Source organism: Crocodylus porosus, unplaced genomic scaffold (assembly GCF_001723895.1).
Source record: "Crocodylus porosus isolate Cpor-Errol unplaced genomic scaffold, CroPor_comp1, whole genome shotgun sequence".
NCBI classification, from domain to species: Eukaryota; Metazoa; Chordata; order Crocodylia; family Crocodylidae; genus Crocodylus; species Crocodylus porosus.
The window spans coordinates 85,306,735-85,333,826 of record NW_017728886.1 but is presented as its reverse complement, the minus strand read 5'-3'; the positions used below and the strand labels follow the sequence as shown (position 1 = coordinate 85,333,826).

General features: G+C 41.6%; 2 protein-coding genes across 7 annotated transcripts; one reads left to right on the top strand and one right to left on the bottom strand.

Moving 5' to 3' along the window:
* Nucleotides 1-302: 302 nt before the first annotated feature.
* On the bottom strand, nt 303-8,775 carry LOC109312318. Of its 4 annotated transcripts, none has more exons than XM_019538328.1 (6): nt 8,590-8,775; nt 6,607-6,757; nt 3,819-5,762; nt 2,441-2,566; nt 1,656-1,781; nt 303-466 (listed from the first exon to the last, which is right to left on the bottom strand). In XM_019538328.1, exons 1-6 carry the CDS (start codon nt 8,758-8,760, stop codon nt 429-431), a joined length of 2,556 nt encoding a protein of 851 aa, XP_019393873.1. In that variant the 5' UTR covers nt 8,761-8,775; the 3' UTR covers nt 303-428. The 4 variants fall into 4 exon arrangements, with proteins under 4 accessions (XP_019393873.1, XP_019393864.1, XP_019393854.1 ...); XM_019538319.1 differs by lacking the exon at nt 8,590-8,775 and adding an exon at nt 8,065-8,367; XM_019538309.1 differs by lacking the exon at nt 8,590-8,775 and adding an exon at nt 7,841-7,964.
* A 165-nt stretch (nt 8,776-8,940) lies between these two features.
* On the top strand, nt 8,941-26,532 carry KBTBD2 (kelch repeat and BTB domain containing 2). Of its 3 annotated transcripts, none has more exons than XM_019538339.1 (4): nt 8,941-9,048; nt 20,449-20,972; nt 23,240-23,405; nt 23,825-26,532. In XM_019538339.1, the coding sequence occupies exons 2-4, from the start codon at nt 20,803-20,805 to the stop codon at nt 25,346-25,348; spliced, it is 1,860 nt and encodes a 619-aa protein (XP_019393884.1). In that variant the 5' UTR covers nt 8,941-9,048; nt 20,449-20,802; the 3' UTR covers nt 25,349-26,532. The 3 variants fall into 3 exon arrangements, with proteins under 3 accessions (XP_019393884.1, XP_019393893.1, XP_019393901.1); XM_019538348.1 differs by having other exon boundaries at nt 8,941-9,101; XM_019538356.1 differs by lacking the exon at nt 8,941-9,048 and adding an exon at nt 12,541-12,602.
* Nucleotides 26,533-27,092: the final 560 nt, after the last annotated feature.

The window sequence follows — 27,092 nt, the reverse complement described above, 5'->3', positions numbered from 1 at the left end:
CATTTTTGTCATGGAGGTTTCCATCAGCTAGTCTCATGAAGGAGGATGCTCCTGCATCCACAGCTTTACATGTAGTCTCAACTGCTGAAGCTTATCATCAGAGCAAAATTTCACCTTCTTACTCTGGTGGTCATAAATGCAGGCAAGGAAGCGGAACTGTCAAGTTGCCTAGAGAATTTTATAGATCTTTTCCTAGATTTGGCCATTTGCTTCCACATTCAGAAAAGACTACACAGCGCAATTCTATTAAATTTTATTGCTCTTAAATAGTGAATGTGTTAGTTACAAAAAAATCAAAATGCTTTGACTTGAGTGTCTTCACACAGTGCAAATTCCTTACCCTTTAACTGTGCATAGTAACTTACAAAAAAATCTTGTTAGACATGCAAACCTCAAAAAAATTTGTGTTTCTTTCCCAGCTTTTGAAATTATCTTCTTCTATAGACAGCCCTCTTTGTTCCATGTCCTAGAGATAAAAAAGGAGGAAATGTTTAAGATCAGCTTTATTTAAAAATGCATTTCACACTATGGAGGTCATGTCTGCCTAAAAAAGGCAAGGCAGGAGAAACCCACCAAATAAGCTGCCCCTACTACTACTACAAGAAGTACATTTGGAATTTTGAAGTGATGCTCAAAAATCATTCAAGCCCCTCTCTCCATGTTAGAGTGCCCTGGTTCTACAGCCAAGGATCCCAAATCATAGAGCACTCCAGGAAACAGTCCAGAATGCTAGAAATTAACATTTTAATTTGCAATAAAGATTAAGAGCCAGTTAAATATACAACCAACACCGTCATAAATATTATGGTTTGTTTCATGCCTCAGTTTTAGTTCAGGGTCTCACAACATTATTTCTCTTTTATAAACAGACATTTTGCAGGAATGGAGGCATGCCAGAAAATCTGGCCATTCTGGAGACAAAAAGGAGACAATTTGGGATCATGCAGGTTACTCAAATGTTTTTACTAAAAACAGATGAGAAATTGAGAGGTACAATGTTGACATTCAAAACAGTCTACTTCTGGGTCAATACCCATTGATTAAAAGGACAAGTTTCAGGACTATGCAGGCTTATTCCATCATCTCATACTATTTGGTTGCCTGTTATGGAAAAAAAAGTTCTCTCTGCACCCAAATCCTAATCATGTGCCTTGAGTACACCAAGCCAATAAGTACACTCTCTTGCTTCAAAAATTTCCCCTAGGAGAGACTTCAAATCTTTGGCTAACTTCCAATAGTGTGAATTTACAAATAGAGATGACTAGGGCACATTTATTACTTATGATGTTTGACTGAAGCACTTTGAATTATGACAGACAAAAATAACTGCTTGTAGTTTTGCCGTCTCCCTGCCATCTGTATTTTGCCTCTGAAGATAATGAGATCCTGAATCCCACAAAGCTTAAAAATGTAGCATTGTTAATGTGCATACATGATTTACACATAGCCGTCCAAATTTTTATCTGTCTATGTTGCAAGTAAAACCACATACAGCAGCTAGAGTCCTGCTTGTGTATGTGCAATCTAAAAAGGTACTCTAATTGTGAATTCAGCTAATTCTCTAAAGACCTCAGGAAAGAAAAGAGGCTATCACCACAGTTGCTGACAGAGAGGTTTATAAGTCAAGTGCCGATGCCTTCCACGAGCATGCTAACCTTTGCGTGCACTGGGTTTAGACATTTCCCACACCTCAACCTCTTCCACCTCGCGTCTTGTGTCTCTACGTTTATAAGGGGGCTTGCCTACCCTTTTCTTCTTTGGTTTGTCCAGTGGCAGGTTGTCTAAAGTGACATTAATAATAATAAAAGAAAGTAGCAATATTACTTCTCCAAGCAATTTAGCACATTTGAGTTTTGCCAGACAGGTTTTTAACTTAACAGTGTCTATTATTTCCTTTAAAAAAAACAAATAAAAAAACAAACCACCTGTAAAAACACTTCTTCCTTGCACGCTATTCTGCTCCTCTTTCAAAAGGTAGATACTAGACATTTTTAGAAGAAACGCATGCTGTGACACTACCAGTCTGGGAAAGTCGAGATAATATTTGCAATCCAGGTACTTTGAAGCCTGCCAGTGGAGCAGTTATTAGCCAGCCTACCCTGAAAGCAGTTGCTGCATTGGCCGACTTTCCAGTTACCTAGTGTAGCCAGTCATCAAAACAGTAAGCTGGTGCGGGCATGCAAATGGGAAAGTGCAGAGCATCTACAAAATACTGCAACAACATCTATGCAGCAATACATGGTTATATTGAACACTGTACAACTAAAAAGCAACACTTCACCATATCAGAGTTTATGGCAGTAGCTTTTTATAAAAGCGTTGCTTGTGTGTAGTATGCTTATGCCTAGCTTTAGGGTAGGACAGACAAAAATACTAGTCTGCCAGATACAGATGATCTAATCCATACTATGGAACAAGTATGAGGTAAAGTAAACAGTACCTTGTTCTTTCATTATGGCTGGGGGCGATAGACTACTACGTATCAGGCTGGCAAGCTTGGGTTTAGCACCACTTCTAATCCAGTAGTCTTCAACTGCCAACCCCATGTTTTCCTTCAGTAACCTCCCTAATCAAAACATATTATGGGATTTTAATAGTGCATGTCAGTAACTACAGTCAGGATACATTACTACTCACAATTTGTTATTGCAGTAACAGTAGGTTAAGATAGCAACTGAGCCCAGTATACATACATGGAGTAGGTATACAATACCACTAGCCAAGCACCAAGTTTCTAACTGGTTAGGTCCAAAACTAGAACCTCAATTTACATTTTAAAAGCCACAACTAAGTGGAATATAACCCACTTGGATTTGAGGAAAGAACTGTTAATATAACGGATTAAACTGCTTCCTCTTTAAGGCTTTTAAATGTTAAGACAGAGACACTGTAAAACTGTAATTAGCAAGGTTAAATAGTTACCTGGAACCAAAAGCAATTCATAACACAAGCATTCACTTCCACAGGAAAGAAGAGCAAACTTTGCATTATAGTTCTAAATAATCAGTTAAAATATTGTTGACAATAAGAAGTTTGAGTAAAGGAATCAAGGTCCTTTGGGTAAATCCAATACCTTTTATTTTTAAGATGGCATTCTAGTAGTTTGATTCTCATGAGTTATCCTCTAAAGCAATTGCAGTAGTTGGCCTGTCAGCATATCCTACCTTATTGAGTTGCAAAGTGTTTACATAAAATGCAAGGGAGACTAGTGTCTAAAACAAGGTATGTCATTTAATTACAGTCAGGCTCATTAAAATGAACTGATATTCTACCAGAATCGGAAACAAAGTGGGAATTTAGATAACAAAAAAGACTTCAGATAAAACAAAAACCACCAGCTTTATACTATTCATCCAACTATACATTTTAGAAAAGTGTGAATTGCCAGTTACAGATACGTTGTGCCTCATGTAGAAGGCTTCATGTGTTTGCTTCAGTTCCTTACCTACAAAAGTTTCATCTCTGGCCTTTCTTAGGAGTTATAGTACATCATTCTTTTCCCTGTTTTTCAAAGCTTTACAGAACACAGCCAACAATTAGCAAACACATACCATAAAGCAGTGGTCTCCAAACTTTTTTGATCGAGCACCCCATCAGTAAGAAGTTTGAGCATGCACCCCCCAATATATGCATATTTATTTATTAATTCTATATATTTAGTACAGTACTAAATATATAATGTACTAATATTATTTTATATAAGAGTTCTAATATTTTCTTCCCACACCTCAATGGATTGTCTTGTGCACCCCACTTTGGAGACCACTGTCATAAAGCATTCCAAGTTATGATTGACACCATCTTGGTCATTAGCTTACCTCCTGAACGCTTCTGTGGAGTTCTCTTGTGATCAGATCCCTCTTTAAGTAGTCCCTCTCGTTTTGCTGTAGGCCTCTTTCTTTCATAGTACCCATAGTCACTGTACACCACCTCATCCTGGTCCTTCTCCTTTGGCTTACAAAATAGACCAATTTCACCAAGGCCACTCTTCAGTTTTACTTTCTCTCTAGCAGGCCAGCTAATTAGCTGAGCTGGGACAGAATTTTTTGGTGGTTTCCAAAGCATCCTCTGACCAATCTGACGGTAGAAGCTACCTCTGCTAGGGGCCAGCATTTCATATGGGGTGGCTTCATGAAAGAAATAGTCAACTTCATCCAGATCCTCCTCCTCCTCCTCCTCCTCTTCCACCACTGAGAATTCTTCAGAGTCATCAGCTTCTGACAGAGACAAACTCTTAACAGCTTTTTTCTTTAGGGAATAGATTTTCTTTTTACTGGAAGATCTCGGGAGGCTGCCCATCTTTTTACCTCTGCTGGAAAGATCTTTTATCTTGAGGTTTGAACAGCTTTTGACGTTCTGGTTATTGACATCATTGGTCTGCTCCCTGTCTACCTGTTCCTCATCTTCATTTAGGGAGCCACTGCTTTTAATTTTCTCCTTCTCCAAGTCATCTGCATTTTTTTGTAAAGTGTACATGCTTTTCTGAAGCACATAGTCAGGGACAAAGTATGACACTGGTGCATTATCAATTGATGAGCCTTCCTCTTTGGAGGACATTTCATCAGAAGAAACACTGAGCACATTTTGATATTTCCTTTGTGGGAAACGGACATCATAGTTGCAGTTAGTGTCCATATTATCCAAGCCAGCCAGCCAGCTGTTAGAAGGAACAAACTTCTCAACTGATTCGTCACACCATAAGCTTTTATCCAATGTCATCTGACTTCCACTTGTTACACTGTGGCTCTGATTTAGCTTTTTCTGCTGCAGGAACATGTCATTTGTTATCTCCATATTGGATGGGAATAATACTGCCTGCTGAGATAAGCTGGATTCATCTTGAGAAGCTTTTGAGCCAGTAGATCTTTTAGAACTAGAAGATATTTTAGATATAATTAGAGTGTCCTGCCTTGCCACCGAGTGATCATTACAAATTGAGCTGGCTAGGTCTGTTATTTGTACTGCCCTAGCTTCACCTTGAGGGGATTTGGCTTTCTGGCTTGCATTTCCCAGTTTTTCCACCTCCAGCTTTGCTTCATTATTTTGGACCTCTCTTTCCTGCACATCGATGCTCTGTTTTGAAGGGACAGCTTTGCGCTCATCTGAGTAAGTGCTTGGCATCAATGCCTCGCCTTCATGAGGGCCATATATAAGCCCTTCACAAGAGCTAACAGAAAATAAATCACGTTGCACTATATTCTCTGGGACTGGTTTGCCACTTGGTACATCATACAAAGGAATAGTTTCTTTGAAGGACTTCCATAGCTGAATTGCAGGCGAGCCATTTCCATATTCTATTCTTACCTCTTCTTTCTCAAAAGCATAGCTTCCTGAAGGAAGATTTCTATACTGTGCAGTGCTGGAAGGGCTCTTATGAAACTCTCTCTCTGGTACAATGGAAGATCCAGATGAATCCTGTTTCTCTGAAGTACTGTCAGTTTCTGTACCAATACCAGAAGAAACGCAAGCCATATTTCCTGCATCACAGCCTTTCGTTTCTGTACGGAGATCCTGATGCTTTTTTGCTTTGTGTTCAGGCTGTCTAGGATCAGTCTGTGTTTCTTTGGTTTCTGTTCTTTTCCCAGGACTGCTATAGTGCCTAAAGCGTGTTGCATGATAAAACATAGGAGAGGGTGGGGGAGCATTAAAATAAGGCCTTCTGTTAACTCTTGTGTGCATGGGATGCTGTGGAACAAAATATCCAGGGTACTCGTGCAGTGCAACAGAATAAAATGGAAAATATGGGTTTCCATTTCTGAATCCTAGAAAGGGGGGAAACAAAAAGGGGGGGGGGGGAAAAGAGAGAGTTTGTCTATATAAAAAATGTTATCTTCTGAAATAAAAAGGACTAAAAGAGACCACACACAAAAAAAGTTCTGATAACACCACATGGAATAACAACTGTTACATCAATACCCTACCTTCAAGTACTGCACAAGAACCCCCCTCACCACAATCCTACTGGGCCATTAGAGGACTAGCCTGTCTGTAGGCTACCCTTATTTTAAGTAGAATTTGGCTTCACAGATTGAGGCAGATTCAAATTGGTCTTCAAAATGTAATATCTAAACTAGTCTAACTGTGCCTTTTAAGGGGATAGCTCCAAACTAGAGAGCGAGAGCGAGAGCGAGAGCGAGAGCGAGAGCGAGAGCGAGAGCGAGAGCGAGAGCGAGAGCTGCATTTTCATGAACTCTGATCACATAGATACCTTGTCCTTTATTAGGAAACAGTTACTTGATCTAGTTTTTAGTTTTTCACACTCCATGAGCCATAAGTAGAAAGATGCATTGAATCCCCCAAGGGTGTTTACTGAGTAGTAAATTCAAGACTCATCTTTAAAATACTTTCCCCCCCACCTTCTTAAGATCAGCATTTAGTTCCGCCTTGAAGCAGAAGTTGCCAAGCTCAACAAATCATAAGATTACACAGACAGTGAATTACCAACAGAAGAGGACAACAGGTTAAGAGAAACCCCTTCAATATATGCACTAAACCCATCTTCAGAAACTACATTAACAGGTCTAAGGGTCTGTAGCATAATATTTGCATTTCTTTTGCTCCACCAGTGGTACAAGAATTTTCTTCAGATGGCTTGTTTTTCCTTACCTGGTGCAGGCATGCAGTATGGATTATAGACTTGACTGAGGTACCATGGATTTGGGAAAGGCTGTTGTGCTGTTGGCTGTGCATAAAAGAAGGGTCTTGTGTGGTTTGTGGAATATGGTCCACTCTCTGAAGCTGGGGCAGTGTTCATTTTCTAAGCAGTAAAATGACATTAAAGCTATCAGGTTAAGTCAGACATGGTCAATCATACTTTTCTAGAAGAGTCACAGAAAACAGCCAAGTGTGATATATTCAGTGGCACTGTTGGTGTTGTTGTTTTTTTTTGTTTTTTTTTTTTAAAAAAAGTGTATACTCCCCCATTATATCTATTAAACGGGGAGAAACCACATAACCTGTCCTGCAATGCTAGCATGTATGCTTACAAGTCAATAAGTTCAGTGTCCAGCTCAATCAGCTGTCTTTCTAGACAAATATTGCATGAGAAAAAAAACCAAGACAATTGTTATATGCAGTGGAAAGCATTACTATATCCAAGACAGATCTTACCCAGTCTTCTACAAGTTTGTTTGTTTGTTGAGAAGTATGAGAGAACTACAAGGCCAGCACATATACATTTGTTTGTTTAAAATATACTAGCCACATAACCAATATTCAAAGCAGTGGTCAGTGACCCTTGGATTATGCTGGCCATTGAGAGTAGCTAAATAATAGTAACTCCCTCTCCTACACACACCATCAGATTTTATTTTTAGTTTACTGAGCTGCTTGTAAGGAACACAAAACCATGGAATTTCAGTTCAGTAAGAAGTTTTAGTATTTAAAAAGAGTGCTGTGTTCAGACAACAGCATGCCTACTGTATTAAATAAAGTTCATACTCCATAGGAAACTAGTTCTTACATAAGAGGTACAGGTGAAAGCTACTGTGTTTGAACAGCACTGTATCCCTACTGATTTACTTGAAGAATATATTCTATATCATTAGTCATATCAAACAAGCAATTGGTTCTAAAAAATCCTAGTACACATTTTCTAGGCAGACCAAGGTAAGTAGTACTAAACTAAACACCACCACCCCCCTCAAAAAACATGCATCCAAAGGCACACGCTTGTTGTTCAGTAGTAATTTACAAGTGGAAGAGGAAAAAAAGGGAGGGGTGTGGGAAAATTAAATAATTAGATTTAATAGGAAGAGAGGCATTTTGGCAAGTTAGGGTTTTTGAAAGCCACTAAAATAAAACTGAGCTTAAAACCATTACAAAGGGGTACACAGCTCACCCCTGATAAATTAAAAGCCACACAGGAACAAGAGCCCTCTTACTCCAGCTTCCATCCAGAGCACAGCCTCAACACTACCAAGAGCCTACATACTCTCCTCACAACTCAACTCCCCCCTTCAAAGCCAAACTAATCCTTCCCCAGCAAAGCTCTGCCAAAACTAAGAGCCATGTTGCTGTATCTGCCCACAGCCCAGCAAGAGACAAGCCCAAGCCTCCACCCACCTCGTTTATGGACCTCAGGGACACCCTTCCACTCCCACCAGCACCTGGGCTTCATTTAATAGTGATGTGGAGCCTTCAGTGGGAGGGGCAGCCAATGGCGGGAGGGGCAAATACTCATAGGCCTGTAGGGAGCACTCAGGGACCAGTAGCCTTTTAATGCAGCGCATGTAATTTAGTTAACTTACAGCAGTGGTTCTCGGACTCCTTCGATTAGAGGCCCCCTCAGAAGATGCTGTTTTTTTGGCTCCCACTTATGTTTTGACTGCAGAAAAATAACAAGAGTGGCTGGTGGGTCCCAAAGCCCTTCTGTGTGCTACCGGCTACTGGTGCGTGAAACCTCTTGGTCCATGGCGTGGGCAGACCTCCTAGGCCGTGCAGGGTGTAGCATACCTGAGGGGGGGCTGAAGGCAGCCCGGGGTGCTGAGGATGGCGGGTCTCGCCTCTGCCCTCGGGCTACCAGGGGAAAAGGCCTCTGCTTGTTACAGGTGGCCGGGGGCAGAAGTCGTGTCATTGCACTCAACACACAGAAGAAGGCTTTGAACCCCGCAGGCCTCCCCGCGAGGCAGGCAGCCCGCAGATGCCCAGAGCAGAGGTTCGTGAAGGTAGAGGCGTCTGGCGCCGTCCCGCCTGCAGGGGGCTCCCTCGCTCTTCGCCTCCCCCCTCCCCTGAGCTGGACACGGGCACCTGCACACTCATCCGTTCCACAGCCCTCCCCGCTTCCCCAGTCACCGGCCCGCGCCTGCGCAGTCCCGGAGGCCGTTGGACCAGGCGGCGGCTGGCTGTCCGGCGCGCCTGCGCGGGAAACGTCCTCTCGCGCATGCGCCGAAGCTGGGCTGGGGGCGGGCGCCTTCGCGCGCCTACGTCTCCGCGCGCCCAGGGTCGTAACGGCCGTCTCGAAGGGAAGGGGCGGGGCGGGCGAGGAAGCGCGCGCGCGCAGCAGCATCAGCAACCGCCGCCTCCGCGGTAGCAACCACCGCAGCCCCGGTGAGACTCCCCCTCCCCCCGCGCGGGCACTGAGGAAGGAGCGGCGGTTGGAGGTGGGTGCGGGGAGATGGCGCAGAGGCGGCTCCCGCCCCCCTCCCCCAGCGGCGTCTGCTCGGCCGCGGCCTGAGGCTCCCCCTTCCCCTGCGCGCCGGGCGCTGCGGCAGCGCTGTGGGGGAGGTCTGTCAGCACTGCGGCAGCCCCGCGCCCCGCCCCCACCCCCGGCAGGGCGCGGGCGGGAGGCGTCACAGCGGGGGGGGCCGGGCCCTGCCCGGTGCTGCCGGATCCGGAGGCGGCGGGGAGGGGCCTTGTCGGCGGCAGCCAGCGCGGCCCCTTCCCCGCCCGCCTCTGCAGTGCGGGGCTGCCTGGTCTGGTTTTTGAAGGGACCTAGGACCTGAGAGCCGCAGGTTTTGAAGCCGTGGAAGGTGGTGGGGTGGAGGGTGGTCCTGGGTTGTTCTCCCCCCTCGACCCGTGCAGTTGTTTAAATCTCCAGCCTGCCTGGTAGAAACGTCAGGCACTATTTCCCCAGGGCTCCTTGCATGCAGTGCTGCTGCTTGCCTCACCCGGCCTGGAGCTGACGTTTGGGTTCGATTTTAGCACAACAGAGATGTAGTGTCTGTCTGCAACTCTCCTGGGCCTTCGTGGGGTGACCCGCCAAGGAAATAGGGACAGCTCTTTCTGCTGCTTCATCAAATCACCCCATACTGGAAAGCTTGTTTTGAATGTTTAGCTTCATCTCTTCAGACATCCATACTGAAAAGATCAGGCAATAATGGCAATCTCCTGAGAAACCTTATCACTTTCCTGACTTTATTCAGGTTGCAGTTGTAAATGTGGCAGTTACAGAGTGTCTCCTTGAAAACCTGAGCCATGTCATATGAAAGCTAATTTTTTAAAGGAAAATTATGCAAAACATCCTGTTTACATTTGTTATGTAAAACAGTTAATTTCTGGACCCAGATGGTAAGGGGCTGCGCAAGGTCTGTTCTTTCTTTGCCTGATGGTAATGAATTGTTTTGACTTCTGGAGGCAGGAGGGCAGTTCTTCAAAGTACCACAACATCTTACAAGATGGAACCAAAATAAGGAGTGGCATTTTGCTATTTGCTATTCAGTATTTTCTGAAGGAGGCTTTTGAAATTGGGGTATGTCATCAAGAGGCCTAAGTTGATGCAGCTGTTGCTAAACAAAGAGTGAGGTATTTTAGCTTTTGTAGTTTCAGATAAAATCATTTATGACTGAATATTACCTCCAACTGTCTAGTTCTTCAGAGTATATCACTTTTAGTGCAGGATTGACAGCAGCATAAGTAGCTGAATCCAATTTGAATACTTCAGAGTGTTTAGGCATTTTTGTTTTGTTCTTATGTCACTACTTGAGATAAGGGGTTGTGATGGAGGCCGTTAACTCCTAGAGACATGATTCTCAAGCAGGGTCTGTGGCACCTGGGGTTGCCTTGAGATTCCTTAAGGGGTGTCATGGGATAGCACTGCAAGGTGTGGAGATATGCTTCACGAGATAAACCAGAGATTTCAAATAGGAATCCATAGTGTTAAAAATGTTCTGACCTGTTGTGGTCTTTCTGAATTCGCTGAAGTGGAAGAATTGCTGTATTATTTTACTGTGGTCAGAAAACAGGTGAAAAGTGAGAGAGGGCATTTACCCAGAGGTGCCTTTAGTGCAAAGAGATTGAGAACAGCTGTCTTAGAACTATCAAGTTGAAAACTTCAACTGGTAAAAGACTGACTATTTATCTTAATATTCAAGGAGAGGAAAATGCTCAACAGTGATGATGGGCTGCTGGATCTGGTTAAGTATGCCCTTGGTCCGGTTTTCAGCACTCAGTTAAAAAAAAGACTTTTAAGACATGGTGAGGCTTCTTATTGGACAAGCATGCTAACAAGGGGCGCTGGCAGATGTGAACCCCCCCCCCCAAAAACAAACAAACAAACAAAAACCCTGCACTTTACCAAAAGAGGCATCACATTAGTTCCATCTGGCTCCACAGCATCTGTAAAGATCACACACTTCAGTTGGGCTTTTTGGCCCTTTTCTGGTGCTTTTATCTAATAGCTGATTCAATCAGCTATTAGATAAAAGCACCAGAAAATCTCTACTGAAGCACCTGATCTATGCAGACATTGGGTGAGCAAGGTCCAACTAATGTGATGCCTTTTCTGAGCATGTGCTAGGCTTGGCATAGGGAAGTGCTGAGTTTAAAGTAAAGTGCCTTTTTTGTTTTGGTTGGTTTTGTTTTATTACATCTGTAAGTAGCCATGGTGTTATTGGGGAAGGAAAGTCTACTTGTATATACTCAACATCGGCAGCCAGTCATTGGGTCATCAGTCATATTCTACTAGTTTGATTTTTGAACAGAATATAGTCAGTCTTATTCTCTACTTCCCTGACACTGAACAGGCAGCGAAGGAACTGGCAGTTAATGTGTATAGTGTGAGTAAGCTTGTTTTAAGCTTTGTATAGCACTTCAAGTCTTTGGCCTTAACTGTCAGAAATCACTCCAGACTAAAAATATAGTGCTTTAAGTTAGAAGCATTGACTTGTTTGAAGAACTTAGTTGCAAGGGAGACTTTTTATACCTTTTCATTTTTTTTATTTTTTTTTTTTTTTTAGCTCTTTGGGACTTTTTTTCTTCCAGTAGCTGAATCTGTTTGGTATTTTCAAGGTTTTGGACTTGGTTCAGAGGTGACTATAGCAGCATCAGAAATGACAGATTTTTTTAAAGCAGTGGTTCTCAACCTTATTAGACTTGAGGCACCCTTTGGGAAATGCCAACTCTTAGCTTTCACTTGTTTTTTGGCTACAGAAGGATAATAGAGCAGTTAGTTTGCCACAAAGAAATCATGAAGACTGTAATGTCAGGATGATTTTGACATCATGGATTTCCATTTCAAATCTCTGGCTTATGTTGTTAGTTATGTTTGTGCACCTATTGTGTGGCATTCCACCCCACCCTTGAAAGGATTGCCAGGTACCCCAGGGTGCTGTGGCTTCTTTCAGGCTGGATTGATTTTAATCTTGTTTATTATTTGTATTTTTTTTTTTTTTTTTTACTAAAGTTAATTCTCAGTGGTTGGCATAACTATGAAAGCAAGTTGTTTCTTGTACCTAAACAAACTACCAAATTAAAGTATTGCATGCTCATTAGGCATATGATTATTTCAGCATGCTTAAATAATCATATATGGAATAAGGCATCTTGAATAAATGTACATCATTCTTGCATTTTATTTTAGAATATTGTGAATGATGATTTTCTATACTGCACAGATTTTTGCTTTGTGATTTGTATCAAACTTCATTTGGATAGAGTTTGGAATTCAAGTAAAAATGCACATAAAGACCATTTAAAATGATTTAATATAATAAAATACTGAGTACCTAAGGAAAATGTATTCAGGCTTTTTTCATTTTAAAACAGAGAATAAAGTTGTAGATAGTAGAGTGATCTGTTTGTTTACTCTTGTTTCTGCTCACCACAGACCAGCTTTTCAAGAGTGACTGAAGATGCAGATAGATGCCTAGTGGGAAATGCTCTAGGTCAGTGATTGTCAATTGGGGGTCCATGAGGTCCTTTATAGGGGTGCCATGCAATATTAGAAAGTTTGGTATGCAAGCACTTACATATTGACTTTCCTAAATGATGTATTCCAAAGCATATCTTTTTACTGTAGGTAGTGATATTTCCTAGGAGAGAAACTTTTCTAATTTGTCCTCCTGAAGAAGATTTCTGAGGTGTGAGTCAAGCAGGCAATAAGGCTCCTGAAAGTAACAGATTGCATTAATCAGAGTATGAACTACCCATCATTGGCAGCCAAAATTAGTTCAGATGCAGAAGACCTGAATTGACCTCCTTTTTTAACTGACCGTTGAAGTGAGTTTGTTTCAGACCACCTCTTCTGATCTGGAGAGTCCAGCTTTGACCAACAGTTTAGTAGGTGGCTAACTCCTTCATATAAGCATTTCAAAACAGACACTTATAGTGATTTTTGTCTCTTCATATATTCAAATATTCCCACTGTGTGCTGCTTGAGGTTCAGCATGTTTGCTCTAGATCAGGTCCAGCTTTTACTTGTCTGTCATCATCAGGATGTTTCAGCAGTCTTCTACTACATTGTCACAATATTGGACAGATCTGGTGCTGTTTACATTAATGAGCTTGACTTTTCAGTCCTTTAAATTTGTTCTCTTTTCTTCCCTGTTGCTAAAGATGGTGTGTTTATTTGAAATGATATCAAAGTAATGAGTTGTATGCTAAATCAGTGTTGTGTTTTCTTTCACGCAGCCCAGTCACATTCATGGAGGCGGGCAGATTTTTCATTTTTGTTTTGCAGAAAATGATACTGGGGTTGCACCTAAATCAAGCTTCAAATGTTCATTCCCAAAATTTATTCTTAATGGGGGAACCACAGTTTTCTGGACCACAGGTGTCAAACTCATGAAGCACATAGGACTGGACTGGATGTGTGTGTACATGTGGCACAGAGAACTGATCTGGGGTGTGCACTGTATGCAGGGCCTTGCCTGACTGGCCCTGCATGGTGGCTCTGGGGCTGGTCTGGATCAGGCCCACAGACCAACCCCACTCTCCAGAGCCAGTGCACGTGGCCAGTCTGATACAATATATGCCCAGACTAGCAGTGTGCATCAGCCCTGGTATGGAGCCCTCACGGGGCACGTGCTGCATAAAGTGCCTGTGTTGGGCCTATTCAGCAGGTTTTTCATGTGCATTTGTCCCTGATCAGCTCTCTATGCAGCCTGAGCCATCTCTTGTCTGGGGCTCGCACAGGTTATGTGCTGCATGCAGTGGTGGACCAGCCCTGCACACAGAGTCTGGTATGCTCGGACAGTCTGTAGTCCCCAGTTTGGACTGGCTCCAGAGCCAGTGTGGAGGTCCAGTCCAGCAGGGTGCTGCAGGCAGTCTGTGCCTGGGACCAGCCCCCTGTGTTGTAAGCAGCACCTCTGTTCTGAACACTATATGTCAGTAGTGGTGTTAGCTGTTTGTGTATACCCAAGAGATTTGGGAAGTCAGCAAGGCTCTACCCATCTAAGCCTGTCAGTGGATTATGGTGTGTGTTAGGATGTTATAGATTGGGGTTCTTAACCTTTTATTTCCCCTGAGGGCCCCCCTAGCATGCGATTGAAAACTCCAGGGCCCACCTGTGCTACAAAGCTGTTTTTCTGCATATCCTATATGCAGGGGGGGCATAGACAAGGTATGGGGAAAGCAGGAGGGGGCATAGGTGATGCATGGGGGGACATTTGCTCCCCCCAGATTTGTGCACCAATAGCAGGCACAGAGCTGCAGCCTGGCTGGATTGGCATGGGCAGGAGCTGCCTCCCTGGTCCAGTGGGTGGGACCCAGTATGGGAGGGCAGAGCAAGGCAGTGAGACTGCTGCCACCATCAGCTCCCCTGTGTTAGCTGCACCATCAGCCGTTTGAGGAATATTGGACTGGGATGGGGGTGGGGCTCTGCACTGCTCTCACATCCCCCTGCCACCAGCCACTTGTGCACTGGACCTCAGCTCTACCCTGCTTCTGTGGCCTGACTGCTGCTCTCCTCAGGCTGCATCTCTACCCCAGAGGGGAGGGGAGGTGGGGGCAGTGTGGACCTGGGCGCTGCGGACCCCTGGTTGAGAACTGCTGTTATAGATGTTAGGGTAGAAATATCATTACAGAGATTACATCAATTCAATATCAATCCTAAGAAGCAGAGTCCTAGGTCACTTCAAGCAATGTTTTGATAGCAGTCATTTGAATCAAACTGCACTATGAACTTAAAGGTCTGTATCAAGATATGATTTGAGGAATTCCTTGGGTAAGGGATTGCCTGCAGATGCAGTGAACTGGATTCAGTGACCCTTGGGACCCTTCTAATCTTATATTCTTAAATCAGCAGTTCATACCAAGTAGGAAATAGTATAGCCTGGGGGGTGGGCAAAATACACCTCGCGGGACAGATCCAGCCTACCAACTGATTATATTTGACCCATGGGCTGGTGGCTGTACACCCACGATCTGGTCCATGGGCAGCTGCTGGCTCTGGCTGCTGCATGATGCCAGGCAGGCGGGACTGTTTATGCCCAGTGCTGATACAGCGGTGTCAGCTGTGGACCCGGGCAGATGCCCCGATCCCCACTTGGAACCTGCGTGCTGCATTCACAGCTGATGCCAGTGGCCACCTGGGGCTGTTTCCTGGATACCAGGTGGGTGCTGACCTAAGTTGCAGATATGGGCAGATGCCCTGATCCCCACCCGACCCTGTCTCCCATGTCCACAGCTGATTCCAATGCCCGTCCAGGGATGCTTCCTGTGTGTGAGGTGGGTGCTGGTGTAAACTGTTGACATGGCCAGCATCTGGGTCAGGATGCAGATTGGAACTTGCTGCAGTTCCAAGGTGCAGGGTGGGATTCAGGCTTGCTTCGGGAGTGGGGAAGGATTGGGGTTTCCTGCAGCTCCAGGTGGGGGGGAGGGGCTATTGGGGTTTCCTGCAGCTCTGAGCAGGTGGGGTTGGGGTTTCCTACAGCTCCAGGCACAGTGGGGCTTGGGGCCTGCTGCAGTCCCAGGTTGGAGTTGGGAGTGTGGCCCTCCATTTAGGGAGTTTTGGTAAGCTATAGCTGGGGGGGTGGGGATGGGGCTGACCCAGCCCATGACAGCTCACCAAAACTCCTTATGTGGCCCTCCAGCCAAAATAATTGCTCACCCCTGGTATAGCAACTCCTACTTTATCACCTTCTACTCCTAAACAAAAACACTGACAGTTTTTTCTCTTTCTGAGTAATTATTATGAATAAGGGTCTAGTCTACTCTATTTGCAATTCCGCAGGTTTTTCAGAAAACACGAAAATGGGATTGCCTGTGAAATCAATTTAAAAATAAAAACTGAATAAAAATAATAAAATGCTGGCTCCTCAGTGGGAGCCAGTGGTCCTTGCTGTCACTGCAGCCTGGCCTCGCAGCCTGCCTGCCCTAAAGGTGAAGGCACTCATTGGCAGGGTGGCACGAAGGGCAGCAGTTGTCTTGTCAAGGGCTGTTGTGTTTGACTCCCAGGATGCACACGATGGCAGCCCCCTTGTTCCCCCCCCCCGCTGGAGCGTAGGTGCTTACCTTAATAAAAACATTCCATTAAGGTAAGCATAAGTTATTATGTACAACTCTACATATAATTTACTTTATTGTATGTTGTGTGTGAGCACATCATGACACATCCTCTGAATTTTCTATTTATACTGTGATCATCCCATAAATTGTTTAGTTTCTCTATGATTTAAGTAGACCCCTACTTACGAATTGGGAAAAGAAAAATAGATTTGTGTGAATAGTCTTGGTCATTCTCAAATTAGTATTCACTAGTACTTTCAGTAATTGGTTGAAAGTGATTTTAATCTGTTAGAGATTTGTATCCGGATAATGGGTAGAGTGTGATATGAGGAGGAATGATATCGCAGTTTTCGTAATCAGTGGCTGACTTCCATACATAATAATGGTGAGAAGTTGCTTATTGTTGCTGTAGACTATTGTCATAGGCCACGTTCTGAATGGGTGTCAAACAACTGGATCTAGACTGGGGGGTTCCTCCTGGGTATGATCCATGGGGCCAGCCCCTGTTTGCCCTCCTGCCACTTATTTTGTCCAGCGGGGCCTAGGAGCCATGAAACCTGTGGCAGGTATCATCCATTCCTGGGCATGCCCCCAACTACTGGCACACTTGTGGTCTGGATGGAGCAGCTTCATGGGCTGGATCTGGCTTACTAGTCATATGTTTGATGCTTTTGAGTTAAGATCAGCAATGTAAGCTGTCTGCTGGGCAAATAAACTGCTAATTTTACAAGTATCGAATGATGTTCAAAGATTAAACCAGTTTATATACCTGATGATTAGCAAAGTGATTTGCCTTGCATGGAAAAATATATGCAAAGATATGATGGCAAACAAATATTCTTTTAATAATTGTGAGGCTTGTCAGACATTAACGTATGGTGTTACCTGTGAAAGGGGTGGTGAGGGAGGAGAACTTGAGGCATAAGCCTCAAAAAATCAGTTTTGTTTTTTGTTTTGTTTTGTTTTTTTGTACGGTGGTATACTTTCTCCTCCCATTGGTTAATTTGTATAACTTTTAATTTTTACTTTGTTAGATTTTGTGTCATAGTTTCACATATGCTTACATATTTTTCAGGAGAGAAAATACATATTATCCCCTCCAATTTTATAGGTGTAGTGCTGCCCTTCAGGAATCAATCAGAACGTGTAAGTGTGTTTTGTGAACACCTAGGGCAGAATACACATTCAGAACTAAAATTGTCTCTTACAGTTTGCTGCTATCTTGTAAAACACTCTTATCATATGCCATCATGTGGTACACAGCTTCTGTTAATGTCACATGCATGGGCTGACCAAAGTCTGTTATACTACGTGGACTTGACAGTATTTGGGTTTGACTGTAATTGGAGAAAGATGATGGCACTAATGGCAGTTAAAAAGCATGCAGACTTCAAAATGCCGTATCTGCTTGAAACAAATGAAAATCGCAGGGGCAACAGAACCTGCAGGAAGGGCCTTTATAGAAGTTGTTCTAACAAAAGTAGCAAATCTTTGTGACCTCTAGAAGTTACTTATACAATAATTGGTAATCTTAGAGTAATTGAATGAGATACTGCAACATTCTGACAGTTCACTTAGCAAATACACATTGCTGCATCTGCTTTTTTAGCCTGCTTGCTTTTCCTTTCAGACTTCATTTAGATTTTTTTAGGAAGAATCTCATACCAGTCTACAGAAAGATGTATATATTTCCTCTTCTGTTTCCCACAGTTTAATTACTCCTTTCCCAATACTTTATAAAATATTTGAATAGTGATGGGCAGCATGGGGCAGTGGGTGGTGGTACTCCATCCCAGCTGCCTTCCCTCCTCCCCCACATCATTCTGAATGAGCAGTTGGCTAGTACTTTAAAATATTTGAATAGTGATGATTCCATGACTTCTCTATTTTAACCTTTAAGTCTTTTACAAATTTTATCAGTTTTTTGTTTTTAAATCTTTCAAATCTTTAACCGGCCCAGCTAGTCTTTTATCTATTTAAGTGCAAGATTTGATCGTGGTGGATTATATATCTATAGTAGCCATGTGTTGGTCTAAGGACACAAGCAGACAAGGTTCTTTGGGTAAATCCAGTATCTCTTATTAGACCAACTCAAACAGTTGGAAAATTTTTATATATATATTTAAAAAAAAAAAAATGGCAACTACAAACTGGTGATGTGAACATAAACTCCAACTGAAAAAAAATATTTTTTTTTCAGTTGGAGTTTATGTTCACATCACCAGTTTGTAGTTGCCATTTTTTTTTTTATAAACACTTTCCAACTATTTTCCAACTATTTGAGTTGGTCTAATAAGAGATATTGCATTTACTCAAAGAACTTTGTCTGCTTGTGTCCTTAGACCAACGCACAGCTACAACCTACACGTCTGGGACATTATATTTTACACTTAAATGGGCATGCATGTTGAAGATGTGTCCAGAAACTCATTCACATAATGTTATAACCCAAATTCAGAAACAAATTGATAAGCAATTAGTTCATGCTATGTTTACAGTAAGCCCCATCTTCAATCAGTTTTCTAGTAGTTAGGGAAGCTGAAATGCTTTGGCCAGGCTGTTTTCCATTAGGGTTTGTAGTTCTAAATTAATACGTAACTTGTACTCCTAACGTACTTGCTGCTGGTGATGATGCGCCCACTCGGACTCAAAATACATGCTTTAGAAACTTAAAATTAGGTTCAGATTGGGGAAAAATGTTGTGTGTGTATGTGTGTGTATGTATGTATATATATGTATGTATGTATATAAAAACAAAATTAATGTATTGAAAATCTAATCAGTTTTTTTCAGTTAACACCAAAGAACTTTTTGAAGTAAAAGTTTTTAATACAAGTGCAATTTTAGCTCTTAATGCTTTGAATACATGTACATGCTTAACTCAGTGTATTTAAGTTGCTGTTCATGTTATGTACCCCTGTAACATCAGGGCTTCGGCATTCAATATTTTCTTCTTTGCTTATCTATTTAAAAAAGAAAAGATCAGGTGGGAGGTTGGAAACTGTTATTGTACTGAGAGTGATTAGATAATCATCTTCATCAATTTATTTTTAATGGAGTCTTAACTTGGGGTTTCCAACTCTTTAACCCTAGAATTTCAAGTGTAGCATTTGGCTTCTTCCAGGGATTCTTCCAGTCTTTACTTGAAGCTTTTCATGGAAACTTTCCTGTATATTCAATTGTGTTAAGAGTCCACGGGTTTTGCAAGCTGTGCAGAGAATGTCTGAACCTGTAAATCGTGTAGAGATTGACTTTGTTGCGTCATCAATTGTCTATTTATGTCTCCCTCCTTTCCATTTTAGACCATTTGTCTGTTATGTGGTTTTACTTTATGGCGGTTTCTCCTACATCTCCTTATGGTTCCTTGTCACATCCACATGTGGACTGAGAGTCCACTTCAGGTCAAAATTTTAATTGGGCTGCTTCAACTTCATAGGCATATGTTGTATGAAGAGGGTTCCCTCCCCTCCCCTCCCTTCTCTTTGGTATTGTAGGTAGTGTTGGCTACATTAAAACTACTAATAGGGGTACTTCTTAAATCAGCTATAAAATTATGGAAGCCATTTTTGACAGATTTGATCCAAACAAGCACTGGAGTAAGAAATTGATTCTTTCCATCCCTGCCAAAATCCCGTCTGAAAATTTCACATGTGACTGATTAGTACAATTTTTCTGAAAGGATTACATGTTACACACAGAACAGGTGGATTTATATGGCTTCCAGAAGGTTGAGCAGGAATGTGGGAAATGAGAATAAACTTTGCTTGCTTAACTGTAGAAACAGGTACTGTTGTTAAATTTCATTTGGACAAAAGCATATCGTGCAGGCAAAAGACCTTTGTTTGTTTTAACATTGGTGTGAAAAAAAAATAGGATGGCTATTTTTAGTATTGGTTGAAGGAAATAAAGGAACATCTACCTTTATTTAGAAACATTTAAAATACCCTGGAAAGAGAAACAATGTGCTAAATGCACAATATTGCTAGGTGAACCTTAACTTTGTCTCTCTATATTGTGAGATTTAAATTAAGTTTCAATCTTAGTGTTGTAGTGACCTGACTATCTTTTTGTTATTTCATGCATTTAGGTTGTACAAACTCTGTTGCTTTCCTTTTAGTTATTTTTGCACATGTTTTGGTGTCCTTCTAGAAACCTTTTTGTAACCTTGCTTAAGGTTGTAGACTTCCTCTAAGGGAGCCAATTGGACAGGATAACTAATAGAAGAAACTATGGGTTGTTTGTTTGAAGGTACTAATATGTGCAATAATTTTTTCTTGCTTTCAGTCACTCAAGTTCAGCCACTGATTACGAGATGTTTCCACAAAATCTACCTCAGATCTTGCTCTTACGCATTCATGTGCTGCATCATTACAGTTCCCAACAGGAGGCCTGCAGATGCTCTTGAAAGTCTCAGAACAGGCTGACACGAAAGTAGAACGTGATGACCTAGTAATAGGTTGAAGCCTGAAACATTCTTGATTCAGGAATCCAAGATAATACTGCCTAGTATTATAATTTTAAAGGCTGCAGACATCTCCTTCTGTTTCTTCTTACTCCAGAAACATTCATTTGACCTCTTTCTGCAGAAATATATTGTCTTCTCTGATCTGGTTCTGGAAGTATTAATGGAATACAGTCATGTCTACCCAGGACGAAAGGCAGATAAATACCGAATATGCTGTGGCCTTACTGGAGCAGTTCAAGTTATTCTATGATCAGCGGTTGCTCACTGACATAGTGTTGATTGTAGAGGGCACCGAATTCCCCTGTCATAAGATGGTTCTTGCAACCTGTAGCTCTTATTTCAGGTAAGTGTTAAAATCATAAGAAATTACTTCAGAACAAAACCATAGCACGGTGGTTTTATATGCAGCACTACTTGTTTATTTAAAATTAATGAACAGCACAACAATTCATAGATCATATTAATGCTGGAAATCTGGAGTAAAGAATTCAAATCTAAATATCAGAGGGGTGTATCAAACCATTAAATCAGGATTTTTGGCATCCTGTCTCTTGTTATAAGCAGATGATACTGAAGTTTGGAGAAAGGAAGTAACATTTTTGTGATTATAAGCACTCTTTCTGGAGTTGGTTCTGTCCAAGTAACCTGATTCATGCAATGCCTTTAGCACATAGAACATTTTTCCAAGTGAACCAGACCAGTGGTTTCCCTAACTTTTGAACCAGTTCATGACTGTTGACCCTTAGTTTCCTGTGGGCCTCCATCCACTTGTTTTAAAAGGTGGGAACTGCAGACTACTTCAGTTCTGAGGACTAGAGTTCAGAATCCATTGGACTAGACTAGACTACTCTATTTTGTCCTGTCTAGCACAATTTTAAAATATACTAGCAAATTGCCTGCCAAAAATTTATGGGAGTTGGGGAGGGCAGTGGGTACAGAGCCCAACCTCTGGCCCTGTACCCCTGCTCCCCATGTCCTTGCCTGGACACCCCCTCCCCACTCCCCCCCCACTCTGCCTCCTCCAAGGAGCAGGGGAGCTTGCCCTGCCATCCCTTCTGTCTCCCTCAGCCAGCACCCTATGCCGCCGCCTCCGGGGAGCAGAGCCTGGTTGGCAGGGTGAGACCAGCACTCCACCACGCTGCTGCTGCCACCTGCTGAGACAACCAATCAGAGTGCAAATAAAGCAGTATGGGCAGGTGGAAACTAAGACTTTTATATAAATAGAATTAAGGTATGGTAGCGAAGGCCAACTTTTTGTCATGCCACAAATTAAGCCCTGCACGTTTCCCTGAGTGCCACTTTGATCCCCTTTCTCTGCTTGGTCTGCTCTGCTTTCTGCTCCCTGCACTGTCTGCCACAGTGTGGCCTACCCCCTTTAATTTGCCACGTGTCATGCACAGAGGCTGCCTGGGCTACTTGTGGCACTCATTAAAGGTTGACCACCCTGGGGTATATTATCAAAGACCTCCCCAGTAGGAAGTGACTTACCACAGTTTTTTCCTTTCAGCAGCACTCTATGATGTTGGTGTCTTCTGCTCCTAGAGGCAGGAATTTCTATGCAAGCTTATAGCTTTCTGTACTAAATTGGTGGTGGTCTTCTCTCTATCCACCATAGAAGCTAGAATTTCTGCGTTGAGTTTTAAGAAATTTGGAACCACCAGATAAGGAATAATCCTCCATGAACTTCCCTGCCTTCCTTCAGATATCATTCATAACTGGTTGTAGAGTTCCAGCAGTTCATGATAATTTGGATCAGTGAATGATAGTTGAGGGTAGTTAGTACTCATAAGGCACTAGTGTGGAAAAGCTGTGAATGAGTTGTTTCAACTCATTTAATGTGCTTGTTTTCATATGGAATAAGATATTTTGAGCTGTCATGTTCTGTTTTCATCTCTAATTTTAAAGTACTCATATTTTTTTCCCCCACTCTTGCCTTTGCAATGTGAAAATTTCATTTCTGCAGAGATAAACGTTGAAGTCTCTTGAGTTTTCACTTCTTTCCTTTTTGTGAGACTTTTCATAAGCAAAGTTGTTCATAATTTTGTTTATGAAAGCTTATAATGACAGTACTTATGCAATTCTCATTTGTGTCAGGCACTAAATAGTAAACTTCGTTATTATGTTCAGGTAGCTAATGAAGTAAGAACTGTAATGTGGGTAGTAGTTATTATGAAATTAATGATATAGAACAAATACTTTTTTTTGGTAATTGTATTACTTTAAAAAAAAACAATGAACTTGAAATTGGACTGCTTAGCAATAGGAATAGAGAGATGTAATAGTAAGTGTAATATGTCTCCCCTTTTTTCTGCTAAAGCTTGAAACTTTGCTGGTTGAGTTTCCTCTTATGGATAAAATATGTTCATTTAAATGTTACACACTTTTTATGTTTGGAGCACATTGAAGCTGTACCTTTTGAGAAACTATCTGTACAGACATTTTATCTTAAATCCTGGATGATAATCTAAGGTAATCGCTATATTTCTGTAAGTAGAAAAGGCCAATAGGAATGCTTAAACTGATTTGTGAGCATGTTCTGTGGAGGAGGTGATACCTAAAGCAATGATAGGGCCAATAATATATGCTGTAATATCATGTATTTTTCTTCAGGGCCATGTTCATGAGTGGGTTAAGTGAAAGTAAGCAAACACACGTACATCTGAGGAATATGGATGCAGCCACTTTAAAAATCATTATAACTTACTCCTACACGGGTAACTTGGCAATAAGTGACAGCACGGTAGAACAGCTTTATGAGACTGCTTGCTTCTTACAGGTAGGAGTATCAAATATATTTTGAATGAAGTTTGTATGATAACTGCTCTTAACCTCTATACCAAAATACTGGTTTTAATTTGTCCTAAGATTTTTGTCAGATCCCATTCTTAGCAATTCTGCCACAGCCTATTTTTATGGTGTTTAAAGGGGTAGAAAAAAACACATTTTGGTATATGGACACTTGTTAGCATCTTACAAATTTTAGGATCAAGCAACTTGTATGCCAAGTAAACCTGGTGTCCAATTACGAATTATATAGTCTCTTGTATTGAAAGGCAAAAAATAAAATTTTGGGTTCAAAAATCTCTTGTAAGTAATACTGTCAGTGCAGGTTTTTCTCTGAACTTGTATTTATTTTTTATAAATGAAGGACTATATTGTGTTCTGTGCTATTTACTGTGCCTTTTTGTCTTCCAGGTCGAAGATGTATTACAGCGATGTAGAGACTATTTAATTAAGAAAATTAATGCAGAAAATTGTGTGCGGTTATTTAGTTTTGCTGATCTCTTCAGCTGTGAAGAATTAAAACAGAGTGCTAAGAGAATGGTAGAGCACAAGTTTACGGCTGTATATCATCAAGAGGCTTTCATGCAACTGTCACATGATCTACTGATAGATATTTTAAGCAGTGATAACTTAAATGTGGAAAAAGAGGAGACAGTTCGTGAAGCTGCTATGGTATGGCTGGAGTACAACACAGAATCACGATCGCAGTATTTATCTTCTGTTCTTAGCCAAATCAGAATTGATGCACTTTCAGAAGTAACACAGAGAGCCTGGTTTCAAGGTCTACCACCTAATGATAAATCAGTGGTGGTGCAAGGATTGTATAAATCTATGCCCAAGTTCTTCAAACCAAGACTTGGTATGACTAAAGAGGAGATGATGATATTCATTGAAGCTGCTGCTGAAAGCTCTGGTAGTCTTTATTCTTCTGTCTGTTACAGTCCCCAGGCAGAAAAAGTTTACAAGCTTTGCAACCCTCCTGCTGACTTGCATAAGGTTGGAACACTTGTGACCCCTGATAATGATATCTACATAGCAGGTGGACAGATTCCTCTGAAAAACACAAAAACCAATCACAGTAAAAGTAGCAAACTTCAGGCTGCCTTCAGAACTGTGAATTGCTTTTACTGGTTTGATGCACAGCAAAATACATGGTTTCCAAAGACCCCAATGTTGTTTGTTCGTATAAAGCCTTCTTTGGTCTGCTGCGAAGGATACATCTATGCAATTGGAGGAGACAGTGTAGGTGGTGAACTTAACAGGAGAACTGTGGAAAGATACGATACTGAAAAAGATGAATGGACCATGGTGAGTCCATTGCCTTGTGCATGGCAATGGAGTACAGCAGTAGCTGTTCATAACTGCATTTATGTAATGGCACACAACTTGATGTACTGTTATTTTCCCAGATCTGATGCTTGGGTAGAAATGGCTATGAGACAAACTAGTAGATGTTTTGCATCAGCTGCCGCTTTTGGTGATAAAATATTCTATATTGGAGGACTGCATATTGGCAGCAACTCTGGTATAAGACTCCCAACTAGCACTGTAGATGGGTCTTCCGTAACTGTGGAAATCTATGATGTGAATAAGAATGAGTGGAGAATGGCAGCCAATATCCCTGCCAAGCGTTATTCTGATCCTTGTGTTAGAGCTGTTGTGATCTCCAATTCTTTATGTGTCTTTATACGAGAAACCCACATGAATGAGAGAGCCAAGTATGCCACCTACCAATATGATCTGGAACGTGATCAATGGTCTCTGAGACAATCTATATCAGAGCGTGTACTCTGGGACTTGGGGAAAGACTTCCGGTGCACTGTAGGAAAACTTTATCCATCTTGCCTCGAGGAGTCCCCATGGAAACCTCCAACATATCTCTTTTCAGCGGAAGGACCTGATGAGTTTGAGCTGGATGGGATGGTTACCTTATAACTCCCAAATTTATAGACTCTATTCCTGATTTTGTGCTCATTTTACCTTGGAAGGAACTCTTATGAAAGAACAGGGCTGGGAATAGAAACGTTATACCTGTCTTTCATAAATTGTATTTTTATGCCCTACTTAATATTTGCAGCCATTCAGTGAATTTTTATGAGCAGATATGCTTCCATAATATGAAATGCTCCGATAATTGAGAAACTTGTATGTATATCATGAGCTTAAGCATCTGACTATTGTCTGAAGAATTAACTTCTAGTCCTATAAAGTCTTGGTTCAGGAAAATTTTGCTTTACAAAAGCAGCTGTATCTAGGACGGTATGTCACAATTGTTCTGATAGTATCTTCCAGTTATATTTGAACTACTTCTGGATATTCTACTCAAGTGCTAGTTAATTGTCAGTGTAGCATAATGGACTGTGCTGCACTTAACATTAATATCCATGTTGGTATAGCAATGCCATTAAAAGAATAAGAAACAAATCCCATGGATCTACCTGTGGTAGGAAGGGTAGATCTTCCATTGTATGTAACATGCAGGGCAAAATAAATGACTGCCGGTTCAGTCAAGCTGTATTGTTAGGTGCATGTAGTCTATTTTCACTAACTTATACCTGTCTATTTAGAATACAGGTCTTCCAAGCAGCTGGTAGTTTACCAGGTGTGGACTTAAGTTGCTGGGCTTGCAATAGGAATTGCCAGCCTCTCATAGTGCGGGTCTGTGTGGAGCTTTAATCACTAAATGTCTCCACGTTCTGTATTACGATAACATTGGCTCCTGTATATTACTTCCTGCTGCTGATGTATTTTTTCCAATGTAAAACAGAGTTTTAGTGTGGATTAACCAGGTCTTTATTTTCTGTTTAATTTAATAACAAGCATTACTGTAGTGTGATTGTGTATAGATATCCCTTAGCTATCAGGTTTTTTACTTCTTTTTTTTTGGGTGGGGGGAGAGCAAATTGTTCAGGAATATCCTGCGCTGTATGTGCAGGAGAGCAGATGACTAGTGCTGCTCTGGCATTAATCCCAGGAACCACTAGCAGTAGCGGGGCGCCGCCAATCTAATATGAACACAGGTGCTTCATGACAAACCTTACTAGCATGTTCAGCTGCATCATGTTCTAGCACTGTATTTTGAATGACATTAATTTATTAAAAAAGACTGAATCTCTAAAGACTTGTTGTGTGTGTTTGTGATTGAAAAAGGTGTAGCCTAAATTTCTCTCTGCTTTCATCAGTTGGTTTTGAGACAGCTTGTTAAAGGACAGTGAAACTGAGACTTTATTTAAAACTGCCAGCTTTGCATATCATCTGTAATGGTCACTGAAACATGCTGTAGTTAATATATGAATCATAATCCTTCTAAAATTACGCTTTTAGGAAAGGAAAGGGAAAGCGGATGTGGAATGGTCTTCATAAAATGTTAAATCATAAAAACATTGTGTTGCTTCAAATAAAATTAAAAGCCAAAACATACGCACCTTAGTAGATCCTAAAGCTTGTCCCCGACCAAAATTTGGGAGGTCAAACTGGAAGGATTTTAATATCAGGGTTGCCTCTGTATTTAAACACACTAATATGACAAAGCATAAAATTACTAGTCTTTCACAGTTTTTAAAAGATGTTGTATTCTCTTAACCATGGGGCAAGATATGTTACTTGAAATATTTTGGAAGTGTAGGATTTTAAAATTAAACTCTTCTTTCATGGTCTAACTTCCTTGTTTTGCACTTTT

Coding starts and splice junctions, on each gene's coding strand:
- LOC109312318 (XM_019538328.1), bottom strand. CDS start 8,760: ATGAGTGTGCAGGTGCCCGTGTCCAGCTCAGGGGAGGGGGGAGGCGAA. Junction 6,758..8,589: donor GGGGTTCAAAGCCTTCTTCT/GTGTGTTGAGTG, acceptor TTTACTGCTTAG/AAAATGAACACTGCCCCAGC. Junction 1,782..2,440: donor AGCCATAATGAAAGAACAAG/GTACTGTTTACT, acceptor ATGTCACTTTAG/ACAACCTGCCACTGGACAAA.
- KBTBD2 (XM_019538339.1), top strand. CDS start 20,803: ATGTCTACCCAGGACGAAAGGCAGATAAATACCGAATATGCTGTGGCC. Junction 20,973..23,239: donor ACCTGTAGCTCTTATTTCAG/GTAAGTGTTAAA, acceptor ATTTTTCTTCAG/GGCCATGTTCATGAGTGGGT. Junction 23,406..23,824: donor AGACTGCTTGCTTCTTACAG/GTAGGAGTATCA, acceptor TTTGTCTTCCAG/GTCGAAGATGTATTACAGCG.